Raw genomic sequence first — 18,825 nt, forward strand, 5'->3', positions numbered from 1 at the left:
AGCGACCCCGACAAATCGTCAAGTGACGGCGTCGGCTACGTGGGTCCCATTACCTGATTATAAGTCTTTAAGATAATGTTTGACCGAAAATATGTCGCATACAATTCATAAAGGATGTTCCAATGTTTACAAAAGTAATTCCCAAGACAAGTACATAACAAAAGTTATTATTCATATGAAACACGCGCGACATAGTTTAAAATAGCCAAAAAGACGCTCCACGTATGCAAGTATACTCGACATCCAATGCAAGTATCAAAAAGTATGTGCGGAAGCATGTATCACTTAAGTTCAAGGACCTGAGAAAAACATAGAGAATCTGTCAACGAAAACGTTGGTGAAATCATAGGTTTAAGTAAGTAAATGAGTAATAGTAAGTTGAACCACAAGATTTGCAACATCGATAAAGCCATAGTACATTCTAAAAGTTAATATTCACGAGCACCCAATTATCAAAGCTTAACGTTCCGTCCGTTGAATACCCCATCAATTAGTGCTAGAACAACACTGTTCCCAAAAATATATTTCATTCGTAAACGGTAGCGAACCGTTTGAATGAGGGTTTGTCAAACCCATATGGCCATATAACATAAGTTCTCGCTTACACCATCTGATGTAACTAATGATAATCGGATTGAGGATTTTCATTCTAAACTCGTATGTAGAATGTTTGTTTTCCCGTTCTTGTGTTCACTTAGTTCAAAAGAATCGTTTATGTTTTCTCATCCCAAAAGTAAGTTTAAAAGAGTAAAAGTGGGACTATGATCTCACCTTGAGTGCACGAGTAGTAAAGTACTTCAACAAGTAACGTGTGCAAAGAACAATGCTAGTCTTGACCTAAACAATAGGTTGTATCAATAACGGTAAACACGATAGGTCAAAGATGTTCAATTAGTCCTATGGCTCGTTACGACTCAATCATAATAGCATGTGAATCAAATTGTCATGTTTCATGCAAGGTACAAGTATAAAAACATGTTAGAACGATTGCACAAATATTTGGTTAAGTTTGATTAAAAGTCAACTTGGTCGGGTCAAAGTCAACAGAAAAGTCAACGGGGTCGGGTTGGATATCCGACAATTTTTCTAAGTTACATAATCATATATGAGCATGTTGGCCAAGTTTCATGTTAATCGGAAGTCCGTAGCATAGCAAACATTTTCATGTCAAATGACCAAGCGAACAGCCAGTTTTAGCTATATGGGACGGCGTCCTGGGAAGCTAGACGGCGTCCCGGTTTGAAGTCTGGGACGGCGTCCCGATAAGCTAGACGGCGTCCCGGCTTGAAGGCTGGGACGGCGTCCCCAGATGCTAGACGGCGTCCCGGCTGTTTTCCAGGCCCTGTTGTTTGCTGCAACTCTAAGTGCACGAACCAACAATCAAACCAACCCAAATTACAAACCGCAAACAATTAGAACATGTATTTTATATCACCGGAAAGGTAATTTGACGAGGAAAACACCTAGACACATTTCATCAAGCAATTCAACGCTTACACACCCCAAAATCGCATTTAAACGTTCATAATCAAGGTTCAAGTTCCAAATATGCATTTCATGATTCGGGCAACCAATTTACATGTATGTTATGCCGTTTCGAAGGTAATCAAACACACATTGCAACAAAACACTTAACAACAATATCTCATAGCATTTGACGCATCAAAAGTTCATGTAAAGCTCATCAAACCCTAATCCAAAATCACAAATTCAACAATCTTGCATATGAAACTAATCCATGTCAACCTACATACCAATTTGAAGCTAGCGATGTTAGGAACACAATTAAAACATGAACTTTCATCATTCAACAACATATGAACACCTAAAACTCAAGATTAAGCAAGCATTCTTTCAATATGAACTAGTTACATCAAAATATCAAAAACGAGCTTACAAATCATATAAACAAACTAGACTCGAGCCATAGACACTAATTAACAACCTTATAACTTAAAAATCTCAAGAACACAAGAATTAGTGATTTTAGAAAGTTACCCAAAATTGATGAAATCGGTATGGAAACGAAGAGGAGATCACGAGGAGTTCAAATATGCAATTTGTTTTGATTGAATCCTTCTTGAACGAATTTAGATGATGATTGAAGGTTTGAGGGTTTGAGAGGAAAAGGTGAAGTATTATTTTGGGGAGGTGATAGAATGAATGGAGAGGAAAGAGTTGACTAGTTGACCTAGTCATCTCTTTCTCCATTTGGCAACTTTAGTCCCTCAACTTAGGAAACGGGTACGGGAATTACCTAAACGAGATAATTCAAACGCGTATTAACGAGATGTGTTATAAACATATAACGGAACTTAAATAGTTAAACGGAAAAGTAAATGGAAAAAGGCGGGATGTTACATCTAAGGGTATTTCACCAGCATGTGATTGTGACTTTACGAGATTTTAGACGTAGTTATAGTGATTTTTAGTTTGGGTCGGGTTGTGGTTTGCGGTGGCTAAATCGTTTGGTTGCAATCAATTCTAGGTTTTTTTCAGACCTTTGATGATGTTGTGGCGCCATTTCTGGTAGGGTCAGATTTTGGGAAGTTTCAGTTGTTTTTACGAGTAAGTTATCAATTGGTTTGTTTGTGTAATATTTTAGTGTTGTAATTAGGTTTAACTTCAATATGTGTGTCAAATAGATCGTAAGATATATCAATCAGACGATGACATGACTCAATATTGTGACTCTAGCAGATCATTTTGATCAATTACTATTTAATTTCTTGTGTTGTTTTTTTTTTGCCAAAAGAAAAAAAAATTGTAATGAACTTGATGAGATTAAAGTAAATGAAAAAAGGACTAACCAAGCATAAATAAACACACATAAAAAATATACATATGATAATGTAAATGACTAATCACGAAAAACATAAAATATAAAGAATTTAGACATAAATATGAAGTATAAAGGAATAAGTAAACACGTTTTATTGATATAATAACTACTCGACGAAAAACATAATAGAACTATTGTCACGACCCTACTTTTTCCGTTATCTTTTACCATTTATTATTTAACGTCCGTTAATTGTTATTCCGTTAATTGTTATTCGTGCCACGTCATTTCTATGACATATATTATTATTTTTGTAATAATATATTAATTATTATGTGTTATGTAAATATTTGTATTCATATTTTAAATTGTACGTTTATACGAATCGTGGATTTCTATCCGACGAATCTTTTCGGTTTTCAAACCAACGGTCAAGCTTTTGGGATTTTTAAATCCTAATTATTTTAAATATGATATTTTTATATCATATGTTTATATATAGTGTTTATATATTTTTCGTCGTGTATTTGTTATCTCTCCGAATATTTAATCGCATAGTAGCGTTTTCGCGTTTCGGGCTTCGATTGAGCGTTCGGGCCACAAGGATTTTATCAAATTACAAAATTGGGCTAAGTGGGGCCCACCCCCATGCCATGTTCGGACAACCACAAAGGAGAGGGGGATACTGTAACACCCCAGGTAAAACGTTCCCCGTAGCATGATATTGTCCGCTTTGCAGAGATAGGGACGTACCCTTGTCTCCCCCGTAGGTTGCTCACGGATTTTTCTTGGCGACCAAACACGACGAGCACTTTCCCAGGAGGTCACCCATCCTGGTAGTGCTCTCGCCTGAGCACGCTTAACTGCAGAGTTCTCATGGGATCTGCTGCGCTTGTGGTCCCAAAACGCGTCATGCTAGGAAAGGTCTCCACACCCTTATAAGGCATGCTTCGTTCCCCTCTCCAACCGATGTGGGACGGATGTAACACGGATGTTACAATCCTCCCCCCTAATGGGACACAGCGTCCTCGCTGTGCACGTTTGGTCCGGAACCTGGCTCTGATACCATTCTGTAACACCCCAGGTAAAACGTTCCCCGTAGCATGATATTGTCCGCTTTGCAGAGATAGGGACGTACCCTTGTCTCCCCCGTAGGTTGCTCACGGATTTTTCTTGGCGACCAAACACGACGAGCACTTTCCCAGGAGGTCACCCATCCTGGTAGTGCTCTCGCCTGAGCACGCTTAACTGCAGAGTTCTCATGGGATCTGCTGCGCTTGTGGTCCCAAAACGCGTCATGCTAGGAAAGGTCTCCACACCCTTATAAGGCATGCTTCGTTCCCCTCTCCAACCGATGTGGGACGGATGTAACACGGATGTTACATTAGAGACCAAACTCAATGAGATAACATGACCAAATGTTGAAAGTCGTCGAGGATTAAAACAGATAAATGAATAGCGTAAAACATCCTTAAGACTTACGAGCTGCACCCAAAGTAGAAACACATTGGCATGAAACCAGACCCTGAAAAGAGGTAGCATCTCGAAGGAAGAGCGCGGCAACATAAGGCAAAGCACGACATTAAGAAATCTTGAACATAAGAAGATGTGAAAATTTGTTTGAGTCTAATGTTTTGTAAGTTAGGCTTTGGTTGTTTCTACTTTATTATTTATTAGTTGGTTGTTGGTGTTTAGTGTGTTACTAGTCATCGTGAACTCTTTGTATACATTTGTTTACTTATAAAATTTTACCGGGTGAATACCTTTTTACTAAAACATATGATTACTCAATTAATCATCAATTGAGATTTAATACCACAAATTGAAAGGTCTATGGGATGACCTTGATGCACTAAAGGCTCCTTATGCATGAATTTGTAAGTATACATGTGTAAATGGGAAAGTCGATGTTAAAAGGTATCAAATAAAGAAAGAGATTGATACATTTCTTAATGGGCCTTGATGAAAGTTAAACAATTATTAAGGTTCAGTTGTTGATAATGCAACCCTTACCACTAGTTTCAATGGTTTATAGCATGTTATGATTATGACAAGAAGATAAGTATAGAGAAGAACCAATCTCAACCCCAACCAGTTTCAATGCAACCACAAAGGGATTAACCAACATATATAAATAAAAAAGAAACACACTTTAAACAGGGGAGTAAAATGTGATACATGTTGTAGACTAAAACTCAATCCACCTCTTATTGTTCCACTTCCAAACAAACAACTGGTTGCAGTCCATATATTGGGGTATGTTAACCTAACTATCCAAAATGTACTTTATGTTCTTACATTCACTTACAAGGTACTTTCTTCAAGTCTTGTTCTAGTTTTGATAACAATTAATGAAGAATATATGGTGACATAACAAAATCTCAAGAAGCTAAAATACCTGGATTAAAAAAATATAAGATGTTATAAATTCCCAAAGAACATAACAATGGTATTTCCTACACTGATTAATTTACACAATTAATACATCAAAAACTTCATGGGTTCAATTGTAGCCTTTTAGACCATTAGAGCCTCTTTGGTGTCCAAGGTCTTTCACTAATCAATATGCGAGCTAATGTCACTAACGCCACCGTTTAAGACTAGAAAAATAAAAAATCTTCTATCTATGGTTCTTTCTTTATCCCACACCTTACTTGAATAGCAAGTCTTTTCACTTTGTCTTGAGCACAAGAACCATCACCACTAGGATCACCCAAAATTGCTCTATCAAGTGGAACTTTACAACTGTTCTTGCCCAAACAAGCCTGCTTCCAATGTATTTATTAGTATATGATAGATGGAATTTACGAATTTTTACGTGGATATCATCCGCGTTGTTCACTACACGGAAGTTGATCAAGCAAATAGTATTTTTTGTTAACCATCCGCTTTAAGGGCTACAGTTAGCATTATCCGTAATTCACACGTTAAGCTAATAATAAGCAAAGTTACGTGCACTAGAAAAAAATGTTTGTTTTTTATGCTTTAAAACGTGAATAACTTGACATGTTTTTTTTACACCTATAAGTGTCACAAAGTTTTTGACACTTAGAAACGTCAAAAAGAAAAATCCAAAGACACTTAAAAATGTCAAAAAATTGATAACACCTAAAATTTTGACACCATATTTTTTCACGCTTCAAAGTTTTTGACGCCATAATTTTCTACGATTCTGACTTATATTTACATTTTTAAGCACGCAAAACTCATTCAAAAAGTGTTAAAAACTACAAGATTAGTTGTAGTGTGTGCTGTTATACGTACAATAAGGTGTAGAGGTAGAATTTGATCTTACCTTTTCGGCTACTCTCCTAGCGTTTGAAGCTTGACATGTTCCTTGCATATATGTACCACATGATCCCCAAGGATTACCAAAGCTCGCAAACTGAATTTCCTTGATGAACTTTTGAGGGTCGCAAACAAGTTTAGCTTCTGGCTTAGGGTTATCCACAACGGATTTAATAACATCATTTTCAATCTTCCACCAATCAAGATTTGGTGGATAATCTTCATACATATAGCTACAAATAACGTCCCTATTGACAGTGTTGATCATAACACCATCAATAGTTCCACTACTCTCCTCATAAACAACCAAGAAATTATTCCTTGGTTTTAAAAATGATCTTGGAATGTGATACCTAAAATGAAAATCCACATTGTGTAAAATATAATAAGCGCGTAACGCTCAATTTTATTAGTAACTTATCAATGCTTACTCTGTTTGAGATGGTGCTCCTAAAGGCGAACGATAGTTTTCCCAATATCGACCAATGCTATGACCATTCACCCAAACTACTCCTTTGCCCATTCTTTCCATTTTAATCGCTACCGGGTTATTTCCTTCAGGGGCATTAAAATTCGTCTACAATATGAAATCTTGTTCAAAATATGAACAAACAAAGAGCTTTCGCAACAAAAAATAGAATACATTTTGGTTACCTTATACCATGTAATAGGTGTTCCTGGCCCGCCAGCCGGGTCCCATTTAACTTTCTTCGATCCTTCTTCTGTGAATAGTTGAAGTGCTTCTCCCTCTACGCCAACCTAGTATTACATTGGTTTATACATGTTTAGATAAACTTAAACTTCTTACTAAAGTGGCCACTTTTGTGTTGGAAACTAAACTTGATTGTGGGCTATTTGTTTTGGATTTGGGCTTGCAAGTATACAAATATTTTGGATCAAGATTATAGCCCATTATGTAGAAACTTCTTGTAATATGTAGTAGTGAAAGTGTGTAGAATGTGTGTAGAATAATCTTGTAAAATATCTAAGTCTAGAATTATCATGAGAATACTTAGGAAATATCTAGATATTAGATGATGAAGTATTCTAGACTAGTCCATGGTGTAGTATAAATAGATGGATTCACCTCTCATTTATAATCAAGCAACAAAGCAATTCAATAAGCAAATCAAGTAATAAACAAAGCCTTCAAGATCAATCAAACTTCTAAATCATCAATCATCTCTTTCACAAATAATATACATAACCTCCTATTTCTAACAAATTGGTATCAGAGCTTGGTTCGACAAGATGATGGCCAACAATGTCATCACATTTCCTCGTCTCACAAAGGATAATTATGATCGATGGAGCATCCAAATGAAGACCTTCCTAGGTGGACAAGACTTATGGGAGATTGTGGAGGAAAGCTATGAGGAACCTGCAGGAAAAGGTCCTCTCGGCAAGGAGAAAAAATTAATGAAGACGAACGATCAAAAGGCTCTTTCCATCATCCAACAAAGTGTAGATGATGGAGCTTTTGAGAAAATTGCAAGTGCAACCACCGCCAAGAAAGCATGGGAGATCTTGGAGAATTCTCACAAGGGAGTTGAAAAGGTGAAAAATGTTCGACTACAAACACTGCGAGGTGAGTTCGAATCCTTAAATAAGAAAGACTCAAAATCAATTTCCGATTATTTTACAAGAGTCTTGGCGATTGTCAATCAATTAAAGAGGAATGGTGAAACTCTAAGTGATGTAAGAGTCATTGAGAAGATTCTTAGATCATTAGATTCGAAATTCGACTATATAGTCGTAGCCATCGAAGAATCTAAAGATCTAGAATCAATGACTATCGATGAACTCATGGGTTCACTACAAGCCCATGAAGAGAGGTTCAATAAGAAAAATAAGGAGCATTGAGGAGTTGTACGAGGTAACACAGCCTATGGAGGATCTATCATTGTTCTGCCTTCTTGCCGATTGTGAGCCAATAAGCTATGAAGACGCAACAAAAAGCCAAAAGTGGAAATGTGCTATGGACGAAGAGATTCAAGCAATCGAGAAGAATAATACGTGGGATCTTGCCACACTACCAAAGGGACATAAGGCTATTGGTGTAAAATGGGTGTACAAGGCCAAGAAGAATTCCAAAGGTGAAGTTGAAAGATATAAGGCAAGGTTGGTGGCGAAGGGATATAGTCAACGAGCCGGCATAGACTATGACGAGGTATTTGCTCCCGTCGCTCGTCTAGAAACTATAAGATTGATAATCTCACTTGCGGCTCAACATAATTGGAAGATTTATCAAATGGATGTCAAATCCGCGTTCCTTAATGGCCACTTAGAAGAAGAAGTCTATATAGAACAACCTTTGGGATACATCGTGAAAGGCCAAGAGAATAAGGTGCTAAAATTGAAAAAGGCCTTATACGGGTTGAAGCAAGCGCCTCGGGCATGGAATAGCAGGATAGACAAGTATTTCCAGCAGAATGACTTTACGAAATGCCCCCATGAGCATGCCCTCTACACCAAAGTTAGCAATGATGGAGATGTTATGATTGTGTGCCTATACGTGGATGACTTGATATTCACCGGTAGTAATCCCAAAATGTTTGAGGAGTTCAAGAAAGCAATGGTTCGGGAGTTCGAGATGACCGACATTGGACTTATGGCTTACTATCTTGGGATCGAGGTAAAACAAAAGAAAGAAGGAATATTCATATCCCAAGAAGGTTATGCGAATGAGGTGCTCAAGAAGTTTAAGATGAATGACTGCAAGTCAATGAATACACCGGTGGATTGCAATATCAAATTGTCAAAAGATGATGAAGGATACTTGGTGGACCCAACACAATACAAGAGTTTGGTTGGAAGTCTGAGGTACCTAACCTGCACGAGGCCAGATATTCTCTACGGAGTTGGACTAGTAAGTCGATACATGGAAGCACCTACAATAAATCACTTGAAGGCGGCCAAGAGGATACTTCACTACATCAAAGGTACGATTGACTATGGCCTGTTTTATTCGCCTTCTGAGCACTTCAAGCTAGTTGGATACAGTGATAGTGATTGGGCTGGAGACATAGATGATCGTAAGAGTACGAGTGGTTTCGTGTTCTATATGGGAGACACGGCGTTCACATGGAGCTCGAAGAAGCAACCCATTGTGACTCTGTCAACGTGTGAAGCCGAGTTTGTAGCAGCAACATCGTGCACCTGTCATGCAATATGGCTCAGGAAGTTACTAAATGAGCTTAAGTTTTTTCAAAAGGAAGCTACGGAGATATATGTGGATAACAAGTCTGCGATTGCTCTAGCAAAGAATCCAGTCTTCCATGATCGAAGCAAGCACATCGATACGAAATACCATTTCATCAGGGAGTGCGTTACAAATAAAGAGGTGCAGATAAAGTACACGAAGTCATTCGACCAAGTTGCTGATATTTTCACAAAGCCTCTAAAACACGAGACTTTTCAGAGATTACGGAATATGCTCGGAGTGACGAAATCAAGTTTAAGGGGGGCTGTTGGAAACTAAACTTGATTGTGGGCTATTTGTTTTGGATTTGGGCTTGCAAGTATACAAATATTTTGGATCAAGATTATAGCCCATTATGTAGAAACTTCTTGTAATATGTAGTAGTGAAAGTGTGTAGAATGTGTGTAGAATAATCTTGTAAAATATCTAAGTCTAGAATTATCATGAGAATACTTAGGAAATATCTAGATATTAGATGATGAAGTATTCTAGACTAGTCCATGGTGTAGTATAAATAGATGGATTCACCTCTCATTTATAATCAAGCAACAAAGCAATTCAATAAGCAAATCAAGTAATAAACAAAGCCTTCAAGATCAATCAAACTTCTAAATCATCAATCCTCTCTTTCACAAATAATATACATAACCTCCTATTTCTAACATTTTGTTGATAAAAGGTAGTATATACATACCTTATGCCCCCATTGGTTAAGTGTGATATCAAGTGAACCGCTACTCATACCTTGTAGCATAACCGCTCGGATACCTGAAAATCTCTTCTCCATATACGCTCCACTATTCTTCAATCATAGAAAATAAATGCGAAAAAACATGTAGGAAGTTAGTCATGTTAGCAAAATGCATAGTTGAAGTGACTCTAATTACATGTGAAAAAAAAGATCATTCATCTTTTTCTAAAAGTATGTATGCAAACAATGACCATTGTTCAAATTAATAACATAAACTGCAAGTCATGATCATTTTATCATTTTGAAAACATATGTTATGAAATAAAAGTCATATGTCTTACCGGTAATCCAACAGTCATTGCCAAAATTGATATTTGATTGATTCCAACTTTCAAACTCACGGGTTTAGTGAACGTAAATGACTTTTCGATGAAGCTCCCATGTCCAAACCCTAAACAGTTTTCAAAGTCATTACTCATAATTAAGTGGTTAATTTTCTGTACAATATTCTAATTAGCAATGGATCCTACCTATGTATTGTCCATTAACAAATACCAATAATGCATCTCCAAGACTTTGAATTTGAATAACAGGCAAGATATCTGGTCTCATGGGTAAATCATCTTTATCAAGATTTAAGCTACAAAACATTCAAAAACCATAAGGGATTAATTAAACATATAAAAAATAACAATTTGTAACGTTATGGACGTCTGTTTTACCTTGTACCGTACCACATATAATCTGTGGTATCTTTAGTAGTTGATGTAAGTTCCATTGGTGTTTTACTCTTAACTGGTAACTCACTATATATTGGAATATGCTCCCTGTAACTTTCCCACTTGAAATTGTTGGCTTTTTTCGAAGGAACAAAAGTTCTTGAGTTATGTTGTGATAGGATCTGTTCTTTTTTCATATATCAAGGTTAGTTTTTTCACTAATAACTGAAGTATGAATTGAATTACTTTTTTTTCAAGAGTATGAAGGAAAAACTTACAAGTTCCGTGTTGAAAGCAACATTTTTGCAATCAGGAAGGATGGCAACAGATCGTCGTGGCAGGAAATAATTTTTCCCCCTGAAATTAATTGTCCGGTGAATTTTCTTGTGTCGGTTGCTCAAAAAGGCCGCACAAAGTTTGCTCTCCGGTTTCTCATAAGTGACTATCTGCAAAACGCGTTACTAAATGTCATTGTTATCATACCTATAAAAAAACCTTGAACAAGGTTGTATCTAACTGGAACTTATGACTGTTAAAGCCTTTGTAACTTCTCTTCTAGCTGCTTGCTAGAGTGAATTTTTTTTTTATATAGAATTTCGTCGTTTAAAGAGATAACCTTGAATTAGCAAGTAAAAATATTGATTCCAAATTTCATTAATTTTTTTTTTTTTTTTTTCAAATGGATTTTATTTATTATGATGTTTTTGGGGCTAAGGAATGAGAAATCCGTCTCATGTTACATGAATCCGAGTAGCATTTCATCCTGGAAGTCTTTTATAGTTATATGAGAAAAGCTTACTTTAACAAATTTGTTAATTTCTTGAACTTTAGGAGTCCCTAAAAGAAAAGGCTTCTTTATCAACCTCAAAGTTCTGTGGAGGTCTCTAAGGTGACTCCATTTGGGATCTCTTACCAAACCTAACATCAAATAAAAAAAAAAAAAAAAAAAAAAAAAAAAAAGCATATTACAAAAATAAATAAATAATAAAATATCAGAAAAAAAATATTCTAAGTAATTAGTCATACAACTAATTACAGTGTGTTTACAACTATCATACAACTAAATATTCTAAGTATGTGTTGTAATACTAATGACAACGCGTACCAAATTCATCAAGTGGTGCTTCGTCATAGTAGCGAGTGGTTACAAAAGACGAGCTTGTTCTTCCAAAGTTGGTTCCACCGTGATACTAAAACGATCACAAGACTAAAAACATTATGAAATATTGTTCATTTTGTTTAGGATATCAATATTCTAAAATATGAGTTCTTACCATATAGTAATTAGTCATACTTCCATTCGTCATAAAGAACCGAGCAACTGAGAATGCAATATCTTCTGCTGCTCTTTGGGATGGCGGATCTCCAAAAACTCGATATCTGTTGTCATAACAAAAATGAACACAAATTTAGAATTTTATAAAATGGAACTAAAAATACAAATTTCCATTTATATAATGAAGTACATATTGAGCTTACTGAGCAGTCCAATTTTCAGTCCATAAGGAAGGCTTATCAGGTCCATTGGGCCCACCAAAAGTATCTGCACAATGCCTTCCATTGCATGTACTTATCTAGGCACAATAAACAGAATGAAACCCAATTAATATTTTTAAACTTTGAAGTAAATTTGAGAAACAATTCTAATGCAAGTTTAATCCTTTACAAAACTTAACAAGTTTTAAGATAACTTAGTTATGTTGGTTAAACGTTAACCATATGTTGGTTTAACTTACGACGTTTGGAGGGGCGTCTTTTTGCTTGCACATTATCCATGGAATATCAGGATACAATCCTGTTGCCATATCTGCGGCCCATTTGACGTATTGAGCACCTTTTTCTTTATATGATTCTTGAACATGATTGTACTCATTTTCGACCTATTTTTGAAGAAAAAGTGATATTATACTGAATTGTCGTAAGTAATCGAATGATCGTTTACCAAAAGATGGATCATATGAAATACCTGTGCAAGGATAATAGGACCTCCTTGAGGTGCAAATAACTTTTCTGCCTTCATCATATTTATGATCTTCTCAATGAATCTTTTCATATGAGTCTATGTCACCGAAAACATTTTGGTTGTGTTATTAACAGTACAACGCATTAAGGTTAACAATTAATTTAACTTAATTTTTGGAAGAAAAAAAAAGAAAAGAAAACATTATAACTGTCAAAATGGGGAATGGGCTTTTAATAGATTACCAACCATGTAGGGTTCGTTATATGAGCGAAAAACGATGCCAGGGACATCTCTCAACCAAAATGGCAATCCTCTGATCAAAAGCAAATATTTCAAAATTCAAATAATAAGTGGAAATAGTACATTATATTATATATACATATATAAAAATCAAAGTTAATTAATTTATATTTATATACATATTATCTTACCCAAGATTCCATTCTGCTTGAATGAAGGGGCCAAGTCTTAGGATTGCATACATTTTATGTTCAGCAATCAATTTCATGAATTTCACCAGATCATAGTTTCCTGTGAAATTAAACTACCAAAGCAAACAAAACAATCTAAGTTCTCAACACTTCATGTCTTCATGATCTCATATAATTATATAATTTTATATGTTTATATAATATATAATAAAACTAACCTTGCCTTGAACAGGCTCATGAGCATTCCAAAAAACATAAGTTTCAATGGTATTTAATCCTCCTTCTTTAGCCAATCTTATAATATCTGGCCACATCTAATTCAAAAGCATGAACAAATTCTAATTAGTTTCAAACATGAGTAAATACACAAACGAAAGTTAAAATTTTGTAAACTAAATATACCTCAGGAGTGCTCCTAGGATAATGAACGGAACCCGAAAATAAAAGTAACGGGTTCCCATTAACAATAACGGACTTAGCATTGTATGTCACAGGTCCAGGATTGTATTCGTTAACATCAACATTGCAAGAAACGAACGCCAAGATGTTGGTAATTAAGACGACTACAAATCCTAAGCGAATTTTCATGTCTATTTAAATTTTTTATTGATCTACCTTGTTGATGAAGGTGATTGAAAGATTAACAATAACTTAAATATCAAATGATGGGTTAGTAAGGTTTTTGTGAAAGAGAAAATAAAATTTGGACATGTTGGCTATAGGATTAAGAAAGAAAGTTTGTGTGTTGAATTGTTCATGTTATTTCTAAGATCTTTGTTAGAAGTGAGACAAATGCGGTAAGTACAAGGATTAAGAGGATCTCTCGTTTTAATAGGTTATATTTTGAGTTTGTGGTTGAGGTTGAGGTTTTAATTCCCTTTATTTAGCATTTTATTTGATTAGATGTTATAATGTAATTTGCTATATTTATGTAAACCGTTTTTCATGTGAATTAAATAACTTCTGAAAATAGAAAGAATTTAGTGATTTTATAGTTTGACTATAGTCAGGGATAGCAAAATAGTTTTTAGGTGATTTAAAAACATAGATCTAACCAACACGCTTAAAGCATTTATTTTAAAAGTTGAGGTACGCGTGAAAACTCTTTGCAAATATGAATGACGAGTTCGAGATTATCTTACACCTTTGCCACAATGGAGGCACTCTATGTTACGGAGTGAAACTTTTCGTAAATATGAACATGGTTGCATGGTTTGCATGAGTTACATGGTTGGTCCCTACACTAACAACTGTTAAAAAATCTAATTAAACAGTGGCATGTGCATTTCGCATGAGAGTATTTTTGTCATTACATTTAACCCTTCGTCCCTTCATCTTCATCTTCTTCATTATAAGGGGATTTATAAGACTTTTAAACACACATACAAACACAAACCTAAATGTTTCTCACAATAGCGTTTGCTTGATACTGACCAACTTAGATTTAAACTAAACATAATCAACTAATTATTCCCAGCTCTCAAAAAACTTTTATTTCAACATAAAAACAATCATGTAGTAATTTCAATTCGTCGTTGTCGTACGATTCGTCGTTGCCGAATGATTCGTCGCTGCCATTCACGCCCTAATTTCAATTTGTCGCTACCATTCACGTCTTAATTTCAATTCGTTGATGTCGTTCAATTTGCTGTCGTTCAATTCGTCGTAGCCGTCTTTCAATTTATTGCTGCCATAGTAATTTCAATCAGTTTATTTGATTAGCGCTATTTTCAAGCCCAACTATTCAAGCTCTTCATTTACTGCCATTCAAACTTCATTCGCTGCAATCTGTAAGTGTTTCTAGCTTCAATTTGTTGATTCAGTTTAATTTTCTCTTGTATGTGTTGTTATAGGTAATATGTATTTGTTTCAATTGGTTAAGTGCATAATATCATCTTAAAATGTTGAATGTCAGCATGTGTTAATGAGGATGTGTTGATTCAATCATGTCAAAATTTGTTGTGATGGTCTGATATATCTGTTTCAATTGTTGATTCAATCATGTGAATATTTTGTGTGATGATATGATAATATTTTGTGTGATGGTTTAAATATGTCTCTGCAAGTATAAATTTCTAGTTACTTTTCCTTAATTAAAAATAATTGTATAGTTGGTGACTGTTTACAAGCTAAACAGTGTATAGTTTGAAATATTGATGTGTAAAATACATATCCATGGAAAGTTTAATAACATGGCTTACTTTAGTGTACGAAATATTGATGTTTAAAATACATATACATTGTATATTTGTCAAGTGTAATACATTCTTCTGTTAACTCACAATAACATGTCATTAGTTGTGTAGATGAATTAAAACAATGGACAAAACTTGGATTAATGCTCAAAGAACAAGTAAAATTTTCAAAGATGGATTAAAGTCCTTTATTGATTTTGCTCGAGTTGGAGCTATACGCGGGTCAATTGCATGTCCTTGTTTTAGATGTTGTAATGATAAATGGTTTAGTTTGGATATTGTACATGTGCATATATTGAGTTACGGGTTTTTGCCTAGCTACACAACTTGGACGTTACATGGAGAGAATTATACACATTCATCGCTATCTTGTTCTACTAGTATTCAGGAAACTTTATGTGTTGAGGATGACATAAGAGGCCTAATTCGAGATGTTATAGGTGTAAACTCTTTTCATTTGAATCTTGAAGAAGTAAACGAATCAAGAACTGAAAAGGATGTCAACGAATCTACTAGTGTTGACTCGAACTCACAACAATTCGATGATAATGACCCAAACTCACAACAAAGAGATGATAGTGACCCAAACTCACAACAATGCGATGATAGTGTTCAATACACTCGATACAAAAAGTTATTAGTGGAATGTGATAAAGAACTCTATCCAGGTTGCAAGTATTCTAATTTGTCATTCACTCTACACTTATATCATATCAAGTGTATCGGTGGCATATCTAATAAGTCTTTTGAGATGTTGTTAGAGCTTTTAAGAGATGCATTTCCTCATTTGACATCATTACCGTCATCTCCTAATGAAGCTAAGAAATTGACTAATGAATTAGGGCTTGGTTATCAAAAAATTCATGCATGCCCTAATGATTGCATGCTTTATTGGAGAGAGAGAGAGAGAGAGAGAGAGAGAGAGAGAAGGTCAACAATCATGTCATATATGTGGTGCTTCTAGATATGAAAATGATTTAGGTGATGAACATAGAAAAAGTTCAAAATCACACAAGTCAAATAGGCCTGCAAAAGTTTTGAGTTACTTTCCTTTGATTCCAAGATTGAAAATAATATATGTCTGAAAAAATGGCGAAGGAAATGAGATGGCACGATATGTGGTGCTTCTTTAAATTATAGATGTTGAAAAACAGTAAGAACCCTACCTCCTTGAGTTTTTTGATATTGCTTACAAAACTAAAGAAGGATCATATGTTGAAGACATATCTAAAGATTTTATGGTATGTTTGAACTTTCTTGAATTCCACTAACAATATGAGTTACCAAAGGTTGAATATTGCTTAAATGTTACAGGTATGGGTCAGAAACCTGATGGTTTTGGTATTAAACAGACTCACAGGTTAGGTGCAAAACTTACCCATTCTCCTGGGTCAGACCTGATGGTATAAAACAGACCCAAAGTTCAGTTTCAAAACAGACCCATTTGGGTCAGACCTGATGGAATAAAATAGACCCATCAGATTATTGTTTGAAGGTTACGGGTTATGGGTCAAACCTGATGTGTTTGTCATTATTTACTTTTTATCTTACCGTTTTATCTATATGCAGAATATTAAAATATTAACAGTAGCTTAGCTTATAAACATTAATGATTGGTTTCTTGAATTACCCAAATGGGTTGACTTTATGTTAGGATATGGCAAATAAGGAAGTGAAGAAAAAGATTTTAAACCTTGATGAGTCAAAGAGTGTTGATTCTCACAAGAGGTCAAAATTTGAGAGAGAAGTTGTAGTGGAGCTTATCGGTCCAGATAAGCCTGGACGGGCTCGATTTCACGGGAAAGGAGTAACAAAATCACAAGTAACGGATCTTAGTTATGACCTAAGAAGAATTAGAGGAGAAAGCTCTACAAATTTTAAGGTTGGAACATTATTGGTGCAACTCGAATCTCAAAGACAACAAATGGAATCTTAGAACAAGCGAATAGAATTTCAAAATTAGAAAATCGAGTCTCAAAACAAACAAATGACGTGTATGTAGCATACTATTGATAATTTTAGAGGAGAGCTCCAATTATTTCGAAGAGTATTTCAAGATTCCTATTGCTCAAGTGAAAATATATCTCAAGCACAGGTTTGAATTTTAAGTATTAAAAGCTAATTTCCAGACTATCTGGAGGTCAGGATGATTTCCTCGTAATGGTATCTAATTGGGTCAGAATTGACCCACTTACCCATAAATGGGTCATAATGATATCCTCAAGTTTATATCTTTTTGGGTGAAAATACGATGAAATATGTAATTTTTATGTATCTTGTGTTTTTGTCTTCTTTGATATCATATCTTCTGTCTTTCAGGTATCTTTAAAGGTGTGACGACCCGGAAATTTTTGACTAAATTTAAACTTTATCTTTATATTATTCTGACACGATAAGCAATGTTTGTTAAGTTAAATCTCAAGGATTTTAAACTATGTTTATACATTCATTTAAACCTCGTCCAAATTCCAATGATTCACGAACCATTAAATGAACATATATGAATATGTATGTATATGTTTATATGTTATAAATTGAAAATGTCAACAAAGTATTTAAACGTATAATGCTTTATATGAACGTATTTGTTTCAATATGATTATCGACGAAATTAAAAAAATTTATTAAATGATTGAATTATCAGAAACATTGAATTATGATTACAAGTCTCTGTTGAGAGGTCCACTATGATTTGAGAAAATCTATTCCTCTTAACGATATTCAAAATAATTTGTAAAGCTATTTATAAATAAAAATAAAAAGTGTCATTTACGAAAGTTAGACAAAAGCTAGTGGAGAATTGGTTTTCATAATATTCTATTAATCTATTTTCAAACGTACAAAAGCGTTTTCAGTTTAAAAAGAACTTTATTATTAAAACGTATATAACTTTTATAAATATCTAGAATCACTTTTGACAACTCATTACTTAACCAGTATAATAAATATAACGATATTTATATTTTATTTCATTAAATATATATAACGATTTAAATTAATATTATATATATTTATACGCGTATTATACATACATAGTTTTTATACTTTTATTATACTATAACTTTACCTTTACTTTACTTTAACTTTAATAATTCATACTTTAATAATTCACTTTAATAATTCATACTTTAATAATTCACTTTAATAATTCATACTTTAATAATTCACTTTAATAATTCACTTTAATAATTCATACTTTAATAATTCATACTTTAATAATTCAATTTAATAATTCATACTTTAATAATTCACTTTAATAATTCATACTTTAATAATTCACTTTAATAATTCAAAAATCTATTATAAATAGAATTCAATAGGTTTCATTATTTCATAGAAACTTGAAAATATATTTCTCTAAACTCTCTCAATCGAATTACATATATACATTTACTTAGTATTATTTCAAGATATTATTAGTATACATAAAATACTACGACGGAGTTATATTCATACGATTTCAAAATAGGTTTTCAAACGGGATAGAGCTAAGGAAATTATGGGTTATAGCTATGGAGGTTATGGGTATTGTTCGAGGGTATTGCTCGTCAGGT

General features: G+C 34.3%; 1 protein-coding gene and 1 long non-coding RNA gene across 2 annotated transcripts; one reads left to right on the plus strand and one right to left on the minus strand.

Annotated features, from left to right (window-relative positions):
* Positions 1-5,406: 5,406 nt before the first annotated feature.
* On the minus strand, positions 5,407-13,390 carry LOC139849551 (beta-galactosidase 13-like). Its single transcript, XM_071839193.1, has 18 exons — positions 13,295-13,390; positions 13,077-13,189; positions 12,892-12,958; positions 12,649-12,741; positions 12,419-12,562; positions 12,162-12,256; positions 11,957-12,062; positions 11,788-11,872; positions 11,482-11,600; positions 10,961-11,128; positions 10,686-10,864; positions 10,494-10,603; positions 10,305-10,414; positions 9,967-10,074; positions 6,725-6,829; positions 6,502-6,647; positions 6,078-6,423; positions 5,407-5,547 (listed from the first exon to the last, which is right to left on the minus strand). Exons 1-18 carry the CDS (start codon positions 13,388-13,390, stop codon positions 5,407-5,409), a joined length of 2,331 nt encoding a protein of 776 aa, XP_071695294.1.
* Positions 13,391-14,770: 1,380 nt separating this feature from the next.
* Positions 14,771-17,466, plus strand: LOC139850510 (uncharacterized). The gene is made up of 3 exons (XR_011760055.1): positions 14,771-14,866; positions 15,712-16,512; positions 16,926-17,466. It is a non-coding gene; the product is annotated as an uncharacterized lncRNA (long non-coding RNA).
* Positions 17,467-18,825: the final 1,359 nt, after the last annotated feature.

This window comes from Rutidosis leptorrhynchoides, chromosome 5 (assembly GCF_046630445.1).
Source record: "Rutidosis leptorrhynchoides isolate AG116_Rl617_1_P2 chromosome 5, CSIRO_AGI_Rlap_v1, whole genome shotgun sequence".
NCBI classification, from domain to species: Eukaryota; Viridiplantae; Streptophyta; class Magnoliopsida; order Asterales; family Asteraceae; genus Rutidosis; species Rutidosis leptorrhynchoides.